The sequence below is a fragment of the Hypomesus nipponensis genome, chromosome 3, assembly GCF_054491055.1.
Source record: "Hypomesus nipponensis isolate SF chromosome 3, ASM5449105v1, whole genome shotgun sequence".
Lineage (NCBI taxonomy): Eukaryota > Metazoa > Chordata > Actinopteri > Osmeriformes > Osmeridae > Hypomesus > Hypomesus nipponensis.
Genome location: NC_140363.1, coordinates 3,138,602 through 3,149,895, shown reverse-complemented (window position 1 = coordinate 3,149,895; position 11,294 = coordinate 3,138,602). Strand labels below are relative to the sequence as shown.

The 11,294-nt window shown below is 41.6% G+C and overlaps 1 protein-coding gene across 2 annotated transcripts; it reads left to right on the top strand.

The window, feature by feature from the left end:
* Positions 1–68: 68 nt before the first annotated feature.
* On the top strand, positions 69–9,842 carry elavl1a (ELAV like RNA binding protein 1a). 2 transcript variants are annotated; one of them, XM_084684499.1, is made up of 7 exons: positions 69–314; positions 1,158–1,217; positions 5,939–6,119; positions 6,718–6,821; positions 7,552–7,720; positions 7,863–8,088; positions 8,274–9,842. In XM_084684499.1, exons 2-7 carry the CDS (start codon positions 1,182–1,184, stop codon positions 8,596–8,598), a joined length of 1,041 nt encoding a protein of 346 aa, XP_084540625.1. In that variant the 5' UTR covers positions 69–314; positions 1,158–1,181; the 3' UTR covers positions 8,599–9,842. The 2 variants fall into 2 exon arrangements, with proteins under 2 accessions (XP_084540625.1, XP_084540626.1); XM_084684500.1 differs by having other exon boundaries at positions 70–314; positions 7,552–7,705.
* The last annotated feature ends 1,452 nt before the right edge of the window (positions 9,843–11,294 follow it).

Here is an 11,294-nt window from a genome sequence, read left to right as displayed (position 1 = left end):
TTACTAGTTTTTTTCTCGCAAATCTGTGATTTTTTTTAACCTACTGGCCCTAATACGCCGTCGTAGAAAAGCCTCCAGAAGTGTGGATTGCGTAGATTTAGAAAGAACACTTCACAGTAGATGGCGGTGTATGCACCCTTACGTTGGCTGCGATCAAGGAAGAAGAATAGTGACTAGCTTGGTGGGCGTGGAACCGTATTCGCCATACACTTGCTAGGGTGCTGTCAGTAAGTAACCTTCCGTGGTTGTGCAGCTTGCTGTCAAACTGAGCAAGATCTTAACCGAAAACAGCGAAAGAACCTCTACAAAAACTGGTAAGATTTAGCATATTGGCTATTTCTATGACTATTGTCCATAGTTATATTCTATCTAAGTCATTTGACAACTTAGCCAAGTTGGAACAAAGCAGTCAATGCCTGCCATGCTGTTTTTGAGGCCTTGTAGTGTTCGCTAGCTAGCTTGGCTAACAAGGATTGGCGAGCTTCGAACTCGGCTAGTTAGCTCTAGTTAGATATTTAGTGCTAGCAATGCAAGTCAACACGGCCGAATGAGGCCGTCGACATTTTTTTATGAGTGATATACCGCATACAAGTGTAACCCGTGAAAATATAGGCACGGTTATTGTTTAATGGGTGTCGATGAAGCTGGCGAACTTAGCCCTAGCATAACTAGTTCAGCTAGTTGTGCTAGCCTTCACCCGCGGAAATATGTTCCACGCTGGCGTGGTAGACTAGTAAGTACGCTCAACTGTAACATTTATAGCTATAGTAAGCTTAGTAACTAGCCAGGTATGTCTGGACAAATCAGCAAGCCTGCAAGTCACTCAACTAACCGCCGGTATTGTTTTGATACAGTACTGCTGTGTTGTAGCTAGCGAGTGATGTGCTGGCGCTTTGCTAACTAGTAGCTTGCAAGCTATTACAGTGCCCACGCCCCCTTTAAAAACCTTTAACTAGCTCTAGCTAATGCTACCTACTACTAGACTAGCTCTGTGGCTAATTAACGTGTTAAAAAAGCTATCTAGTAGCTGATTGACTTGAGCCTGTGCTGTGGTCGTATGTTTATTTACGTCTATAGTGGCTGAAAAAGTACAGTAATGTATCACCTTTACCATCTTGCATGTGTTTATAGTTTTTTTTTCTTTCTGTCATTTCCAGCCTCAGGAGCAGTGAAGGGTCTTCATGGCAGTTCGAAGAGGACACATTAGGTACTTAAAAGTGAGTATCAGTCAAAGGCCAGTACTTTGAGGAGTAACGATCGCAGAAAAGCATTTAGGAAATCAAGCAAATGTTTGCACCCTTGAGTGCAACTGACAGGGCTTGTAGAGCACAGACCGCCTCATTCGATCCCACAGGCAGATTTTCTCCACCAGAATACCCAATATTTTGGCATACATAGGATATATTTTTGACAGGTACTCATGAAATTGAAACTTACTGAATCACACACCTATCTGAAGCCCAAAACACAGGACAGCACACTATATAAACTTTTTTTGGACTGTGCAAAGCTATAATTAGATTTTGAACCATAAGCACACTTGGTGCATAGCAACTGTGGCCTACATATAACACCCAAGCATATATTTCACTATTCTGAACCGTGTACATGGACTGCCTCAGTTTGTCATGTTTTTTTAAACAATCAACTGGGTGCCTTTTAGGGCTGGGCGATATATCTTTTTTTATTTTTATCGATTTATCAAAGTAAACTTATCGTAACATCAATTCATTTTCAATAATGTCGATAAGGAATAATTAGGAACAGCAGTCCATTTAATTTCTGTGATGCAGCAGGAAGTTGCAGAGAAATGGTTGCCTACGCTCACAAAAATATGCTGAGCACCTCAAGTGGAGTAGCTAATGTTAACTGCGGAAAATGAGTCTTATTGCCGAAAACAGTGCCAGCGATAGCCATGGCGAGGGAGCAACTTCCAATGAAGAAATTATTGATAAAAAGGGTTTGTCTTCTTCATAAGTTAGGAAGTGATTTGGCTTTTTGAAATCCAAAGAGCAGAGCAATGTTCAGTGCAAATTGTGTAGTAAACAAACAGGTGGCTACCAAGTCTGGTAATACAACCTTTTTTACCACCTGAAGGAAAATCACTCGTTGGAACATGCAGAAAGTGTGAGTTTGTGCCAAGGTATTTATAAAAAAAGCAAGGTTTTTAAAAACCTAAGTTACTTGACCCTTGGTACGTGCTCTCTGGCTGATAAGATGACGTTTGAGAAACGATGGTTTTATGGATTCATTGACATCACCACACACTCTTCCTCTCCCACTCATTCCGAACCCCGGTTTTACATGACTGCATATTTCCTTACTCTTACGAGCCGTTTGCTGCTGTAAATACGTCACTGGCATTGCTGAAGTAGCCACTAGCATTTGTGCTTGGTGCACTGTTGTCAACTTCTACAGGGCTACTCGTAGATTTGTCCTCCAAATCTGCAGATATTGTCCTAATAGTTCCTGTTTTGAGCCACAGTTGTAGTATTTTTAAACCATTCATAATTTTAGCTTCATCCCCTAAATCCCTGTATCTGTCCATCACAGATGATCTTGTAATAGTAGTACTAATACTAGTTAATTAGTTTGTAACTTGTAGACAAATTGTCTAATATTTATACAAATAATACAGGAAAGGCCAAATTTATTTTAAATCCAATTTCACTAATCTCGTGGTTAAGGTCTTTTTAATTGTTAAAAAAAATAAAATAAAGTATTGCATGTTTTAAAAGGAGTTTCACAGTAAGTTTTACATTTCTAAAATATTCTATTATTAATATTTGTCAGAACATGGTTTTCCTACATAATAGGGCTGCACGATTATGGCCAAAATGATAATCATTATTTTGATCAATATTGAGATCACGATTAATTATCACGATTATTTGTTGATTTTAACCTAATCAAATTTTATTGTCACAATGCATTGTACCTGCATAATGAATGTGAATAAAACTCAAAATATACCATCAATAAAAAACAAATACATAGGGCTCGACATTAAGGCTTGTCCGCTTGTCCGGGACAAGTGGATTTTTTTGTAGGGCAAGTGGAAGAGAAATTTACTTGCCCCACTGGACAAGTTAAAACTCACACAAAATAAAATGCCGCGTTACTTCATGTTATGTTCTACTCATTACGTGTATTTTACCGATTTTATTTGACCGAATTCGTCATTAGCAAAACACAGATCTGTGTTCGCTCGAGTGGCTTAGTCCCAAGAGCTCTACAGACCTTGCAGCTAATTTAATGCTCAACAATTGAACGGGGGCTTATTACTTGAAAGAAGAGGAATTGGAAAACTGTGCCTAGCTCAAGGAGGCTAATGGCTAGTAGAACATAACATTTCAGAATAATTTCAGTAAATCAAGCATCGCTGCAAGACCCAGTTAAATGTTATACAGCTAGCAAACTAACGTTAGCTAGCATCGCTGACGACATTGGCTAACTCAACTTCGATCTATCCTCTGTATTTGCAAGCTACCTAAACTCATACTGTATCTAAAATAAGGCTTTAGGGATTAGCGAAGGCAGGTCACAGGTAGTTTTTTTTGTTTTTGTTTTCTTTAAGATAGCAGCCTTATGACCAACTGCTATCTGTTGCAGAATTTTCCTCACGTTACTCTTGTCTGTAACCGTCTACATCTAGAAACTGAGCTGTATGGTGCAGGGAACAACTCTGACTGGCTCATGGAGGCACGTGATCAGACTTTAGGTGTATTTGACTCCATGCAGCGCCGCAGCCGGCTGCAGCCTGCAGATTGGATAAAGAGTTTACCATAGCCAGAGAATGTCTAATATAGAGAGAACTGCCACTCTCGGGAAACTTCCGGGTTCTGAACTGGTTGAAGTTCCATGTGAGGGCGCTAACGAGCGAGTGCAGAATGAATGGAGGTCTATGGAACTATACCCCTCAAAATCCACTTTTCTCAGGATATAATTTTTTGTCTAGTAATTTGAATTCTGAATTCGAAAGGGAAGGCAAAAAAAATACACACTGCTGGCTGTTAGATTTTTTTAAAGTCGCCTTTCTGTTCTAATATCTTTTGAAAATGTAATTGACGTCATACACATCGTACGACCAGAGCTACTGCTTTACGGCAAGCTCTGGTCACTTACTTTTTTCTCTCAGGGCATCGACAACACAGCTAACAGGTTAGGCTCTCCCTGTCAATACACATGCTTGAAAGAGTTTTGGCTTGCTAATGTTGTTGCTAATGTTGCTAATGTTGCTAATGCTCTGACATTCTGATCCGCTTCGGATGCCATCAAGCGGGAGGTCTGGTCGTATCAGTCCTTCACTAACCAATCAGCATTCATTAGCAGAATGCTAGCGTGTTATGGGCAACAACAACTCACCATGTAAGAAATCAAAATGACATAAGTACTCGTTAATTCAACTTTCGACCTATAATCCATGTTGAACATGCACAAACTACAATCAAATCGGAGATTTTTCAACGAAAATCAGGCGAAAGAGACAAATTTAGCCGTTTAGCTCCATTGACTCCCATTCAACATGCACTCGCTCGCGATCACCCCCAGTGGATCTCTGGTGGAACTGCAGCCAAATTCGGTACAATGGGGCTGAATAGGGAGTGGCAAGGCTCTCCTTAAACAGGCTCTGCCATAGCCCAATACATAAAATGACACATTTTCCGACTTAAGGAGACGTTTATAACTCCTCCCCAACAGCAAGCGGCAACTCTTGCTGGTCGTTTCATGCAGCCACAGCCGATATGTCGAACGCACCTATTGGTTTACGGAACGTTAGATTGGCTTTGCAAAAAAAATTGATACGGAACGTTCTATGAACGGAATGACGCATTTAAAAAATCGCTTGATCACGCGAATTTGGGAAGCCAAAATCGAGATTGTGATTAAAATTTGATTAATCGTGCAGCCCTACTACATAATAATAAATAAAAACTGAAGAGGCTACTCTTTCTCATTTAGAAATTCGGGATTTATGAATGTGCAAGTATCAGCGGCCTTTTACATTTAGTCATTTAGCAGACGCTCTTATCCTGAGCGACTTACAGTAAGTACAGAGACATTCCCCCCCGAGGCAAGTAGCGTGAAGGGCCTTGCCCAAGGACACAACGTCATTTTTCATGGCCAGGAATCGAACTGGCAACCTTCTGATTAAAAGCCAAATTCCCTAACCGCTCAGCCATCTGACCTCGACTTTTACCTCACCCACCACTGTTGCATGTGCTCGGTTCACTGGTGAAATCAACGCTTGTCAAGATGGCTAGATGAAACATCAGCCGTTCATGTTTGTGTCTAAAACAGACCCAGACTCAGATGAGAAGTCAGTTGTGCACCAAAATCGGGAACTAGCGGACATATAAGAGTGTAGGTTGCATATGTCATTTGTTTTTGTTGTTTGTTAGCTTGTAATTGGCATTGACTGACACTGCATTAGTGGTTGTGAATTATGGATTATCTGAACTGTATGGGTGTAGAGGGAGACTGTTGTAACTTGTTTTCCAATTGGAAATCATTACTGTTAAAGGCCTGATTGGCAAGGTTTGTGAACCTGGCAATTTTAGCATGAGATTGAAATGATTCAAACCAAAATATCCCACCCTCTCCCTTCAAGCCACTCCTTCAAAACACATGTACCTGCTGCCTGACGACTGCTGGGAGGCAGGCAGACAAATAGCCCGTCCCATCATTGCATTCGGTCCAAATGCCATCCAGTCTTTAGGGCCGTCCGACCTTAGTGATTGGTTGTGTTTATTACAGTCCTGCGATGCCCAATGATATTGGATTGATTTTATTTTACTGTCAAACCTTTTAGATTTATTGGTTGCTGTCAGGATGTGAAGTTTATTTCCATAAATATGTAACAAAATGCTTTTCAATAACATTACCTACCCTGCCTTTTAAGTTATATTCACTTTTTTCTCCACCCATCAATCCACAGGAGGTGTATGACATGTCAAACGGTTATGAGGACCACATGGGAGGGGACGAGGGGAAGGATGCTAAGACCAACTTGATAGTGAACTACCTGCCCCAGAGCATGACCCAGGACGAGCTGCGCAGCCTGTTCTGCAGCATCGGAGAGGTGGAGTCAGCCAAGCTCATAAGAGACAAAGTAGCAGGTACAGAACTGCTTCTCCCATAATGCAACATGGGAGACCCGTCACCTCTCAAGGGCAATAGTGCGCATAGCCAGTTAGCCAGCCATGGGGTGCAGTTGGTCTGCTTGTAAGGGTTACAACATAGGACCGCCTGTGGGCTGGCCAGACTCTCCCTCAACAACACAGAACAACAACCTCCCCCCTCAGTTCAGACACATAAAAATAAAATTGACACTTCCGTGAACATGGAAGGAAATGTGAGTCTTGTCCTCGTTATTGGCTGAGAGCACAGCAAACATGGCCACCTTGAGACTGTTTGCTTGTAGATATTTTGTCATGTTTTACAGAATATGATTCAGTCATTATTTTTTGGCCTAGGCTGTTTACTTTAAGGCATTTTAAATTGTTTTCTTTAAAGGTAGATTTTTATGAAGATTCTGACAAAATATCTGTTCGTTATGGGTTCTGTTTTCAATTGAACTGGATATCTTGGTTGTTTTTCTGAGTAGCATGACATGTGTAGCTTTGTTTTGTTTCTAAATTTATTTGTGCAGTATGCAGTTTTTGAACAATACGTTTTTTTGTTTTATTTTATTGTTTTCCTTTTTTTTTTCTCTAGGCCACAGTTTAGGGTACGGATTTGTTAACTATCTTAACCCTAGTGATGCAGAAAGAGCTATCAGTACTCTGAATGGACTAAGACTACAGTCTAAAACTATCAAGGTAACGTGCAATAAGGTGTTCCTACATGTGTCAACCCAACGATGTCATGTCATTTGCTGTAGCTAACTATCCTCTGGCTCCAAGGCTGTCTAGCTCCTCAACACACCAGATAGGACAGCATTATTAGACTAGTCTGAAAGCTCACTGACAGCCTTGTATATGAGTAGAGAGGGCCCACAGACCTGACAATAGACTTTAATTTATTTTCTTTTTCAAATGTGTTTATTCAAGAAAGTTTTGATTGGGTTATTGAATATTTTTAATCCGGATTACTTAATTTTTCTTCTTTACTTTAATTTGTTTTGTTATTTTTATTTCTAATTGAAACACCGGTTAATGGGATTTCTTAATTAGCCTAGCTCATAGCTTAACCCTTGCTTCCATAAGTCTAATGACCAAGCAAATGGAATTCATCACACTTCTTTTGGGGGGGATTTTAAGAGCTGATTTGATTGTAGTGTATGTTGGAGTATAGTTGAAACAACCCTGAAGTTTGAGATAAAACAGTACTGACTTACCTTATGGACAAATTACATGACACATTAAAATAATGTGTTTAAACACCGGTCCCCCCCTATAAAAAAAAAATAAAATACAGAAAGTTGATGTGATAATAGGGCTCTATGCATTCAGTGCCTGTTTGAAACTCGGAACGTTTTAGCAAGAGAATGCTATCCTCCTTTGCTGACCTTGAAATCTAATCTGCTCTCTGCTGCCTCCTGGTGGTTAGGTGTCGTACGCGAGGCCCAGCTCTGACACCATCAAAGACGCTAACCTGTACATCAGTGGCCTTCCTAAGACAATGACCCAGAAGGATGTGGAGGACATGTTCGCCCGCTATGGACGCATCATCAACTCCCGTGTGCTGGTGGACCAGGCCTCAGGTGGGGCAGGAGATGGTATTACAGAGTCCCAACTTTGTTCTATTCATTCTTCTGCCTATGTTCTAGGATGCTCAAACTTACCTTATTATATTCTTATAATTATAATCGTTAATGAAATGGTATACTCTCCCAGTCACCTAGTATTCCGTGTGTGTAGGTCTGTCTCGGGGTGTGGCGTTCATTCGTTTTGACAAAAGGGCCGAGGCTGAGGACGCCATCAAAGACCTGAATGGTCAGAAGCCGCCTGGGGCCTCTGAGGCAATTACCGTCAAGTTTGCTGCCAGCCCCAACCAGGCCAAGAACACCCAGCTGATCTCCCAGCTCTACCACAACCAGTCTAGACGCTTCGGGGGCCCAGTGCACCATCAAGCTCAGAGGTTCAGGTGAGAGGGGCTTACACACGCACATCTTGTTTGATGAGTGAACCTTATTTTAGGATACAAACACGCTCTCCTTTTTCTGTGAGTAATTTATCATATAACGCACACAATCTCTCCTCAAGTCACTCTAATGAGCCACACGTGCAGCTTTGTTGACAGCATCTCTGCCCAATCCCCCTCCCCCCCAGGTTCTCACCGATGAGCGTGGACCACATGAGCGGCATGTCTGGCGTGAGCGTGCCCAGCAGTGCGTCCTCCGGCTGGTGCATCTTCATCTACAACCTGGGCCAGGACGCGGACGAGGGCATCCTGTGGCAGATGTTTGGGCCATTTGGCGCCGTTACCAACGTCAAAGTCATCCGAGACTTCAACACCAACAAGTGCAAGGGCTTTGGCTTCGTCACCATGACAAACTACGAGGAGGCGGCCATGGCCATCGCCAGCCTTAACGGTTATCGGCTTGGAGACAAGATCCTGCAGGTGTCCTTCAAGACCAGCAAAGGCCACAAGTAGAGCGGGATGGGGAGGGGTGAGGGAGGGAGAGCGACCAAGAGAGAGATGGGTGCCACCAGGCGTTTATTGCAGAGAGTAGGACTTAAGTTGTCAGAACAACTTGTTTAAGCATATTCTAACTCTGAGCTGATTTTCAGTCATTGCATCTTTGTACTAGTCTAAAAATGTATAGACATGACAGATTTTCTTCTTTGTTTTTACACTTATAGGGAGGGTTGGGGGTGTATCCCATGCTGACCAATTTCACATTTTAAGAATGAGTACATATTTCTGTAAGTGAGGCTAGATTATTGTCTTTGCCATACGTTTGCATGGTGGATTCTCATCTTGTAAGAGTCCCTCTAGCCAGTGTGACGGTAAATACAATACAATTCAGTTTCTCAAACATCTGTTAGGTTGATTGGCAGCATTTCACACACTAAATTATGCTTGTTCTTCTGTCTGTTTCCTGAGAAGGTATGCAAAGCATTTCTTTACCAGGAAGCAAGCAGCAGGGTGATATTCCCCTGAACCAAAGCACAGGAAAGCTTTGCTGTGTGCCAGGATTGGACTCCAGTGTAGAAATAGATGCCTTAATTTATCATCAGCTCCACCACCCTGTCACTCACTGTGTCTGCAGTGATTCTGAGAGCAAAGCACTTTTTAATCGTTTTGTTTTTTAGGGTAGCGTGTCAGTAGTTTTGATGTAGTCATCCCAGTCACTGACTGGCTAATGCAGGGTGCATCCAAGTTTTAAACACATCAGTGTTGGCACTGGGGGGGAAAGCAAGTGTGTGTCTACCAGTGAGGGGAAACTCCTAAAAACCGTCCTGTTTAAGGACCTGGAAGTACGAGGTGAGGATAAAAGAGATGGACCAAAGAGATTGAAGGATATATAAAGTATACCCCCCCCCCCCCCATTCGTTAGTAAAGTAAAATGAAATATTGGTCTTCCACTTCTAATTCTTCTCCCCCCTTTTTGAAGAGAATGTCAGAAGAGGTACTAAAACTGATGTCACAGACCTGAGAGCAACTGCGCTTAAAAAAACAACAGATTATTTCATTTTATGGCTTTGTTTTCTTTTTGAAAGAAACATTTATTTTCAACAAGTAAAGATGGGTAAATGTGATATTGTGCTAATGATCGAGTTGAGGGAGAATTTATGGCCTTTGATCCTTTTTGTTTTTAGTTTAGTTTTTGCTTATTTTCCTCCTTTTGTTTTGATTGAATATGTGATCATTAAATTTTATTTCGTTTTGCCGAACTTTCAGTTTTGTTTCATTTCTTTTATTTACTAACAAACTTAGTTTTAAATTTTTATTTCCATGTTGATTTAGGCCCTGAAGAATGCTACTCGTGGTAGAACCCCACTCTGCAGCCAGGATGAAAGAGTTTCTGAACAGACAATGTGTAATTGTAATGTATTTCAGTACAGGTTTCTGGATATATTTGGCAATGTATCAGACAGTATTGGAGCAGGAGGTTTTGGACCAGAACACTGACTAGCCTGTAGATAGAATAGATGGTTTCTTTTCTTGTCCTTTTTCAAGACAGTTTGTTACCACAGTTTGTACTGAGCCTCAGATAAAGATGTATATTACACCAATACAACCACATGACACATACTTATTGGTATACTTAGTGTAAACAGTGAACATTTCCACATGCTAAATGCCAGGGTGTTTATGACGCTATGGGAGAGAGAACTAAACTCTGGCCAGCATGCCCGTTTCCAGGCCAGAGATCTGTAACTGGGACCCGAGGCAAGCAGTATGAAGAATGGGTTGAGTGGGTGCCTGGGGCCATGTGCAATGGTACGTGCTCTACGTGTTCTGGTTTAGCTGTTTAAGTTAGTGGGGAGGCCAATCATTTTGGAGGCATTGTGTGTGATACGTTTGAGTTTGTATGGTAACATTATAGCTGAGGTCTATAGAACCCATGCTTATAAAGGCAAACAGTTGGACCAAACAGAACTACTCTCAGTGGACATGCACAGACCAATCAGTACCTTTCTGTCCATTAATCTCTTGCTTATATTGGTCCAATACACTATAATAACTCCTTTTGTATTTAAGGAAAATTCTTCATTGGCCAAAAAGATGGAAGTGGAGTTGGGTGTTCTTGTGGTTGGTGCATTTTTCTCTGCCCAATACTTCCTGCTAACTGACCTGGTATAGCAATGTATGGAACACAAGTTGTAACTGGTTCCCAGGCCGATGACAGTAATGTGAAGATTGTGTAGGTTTTGGAGATGAATTATCCTTTAAATTATCTTATCAGACATCCGTCCCTCCCGTTATCTCGGTGATTGGACACTTCCTGTTGGCTGTCATTTAGATGCTTGTTTTGCTTGTTTTTAGATGCGTAAAGGATTTTCAGTCTCTCGTTCAAGTCAACCATCTATACTGTTGCTTCTCCCACTTCCTGTTGGCTGTCATTTAGATGCTTGTTTTGCTTGTTTTTAGATGCGTAAAGGATTTTCAGTCTCTCGTTCAAGTCAACCATCTATACTGTTGCTTCTCCCCCCCCCCCCCCCCCCCCCCGTGCACTTTCGCTCTCACAGCGGCCTTGCCTGTCTAACACCTGTTTGACTTTAACAGCCACACACACGCATACGAGGAGCAGATAGACCAGTGCATCCTTTTTTTCTTGTACATGTTTTAGGGAGCAATATGTTAAATTTTATGACTCAAACATTTCACACTCCAGTATGTTG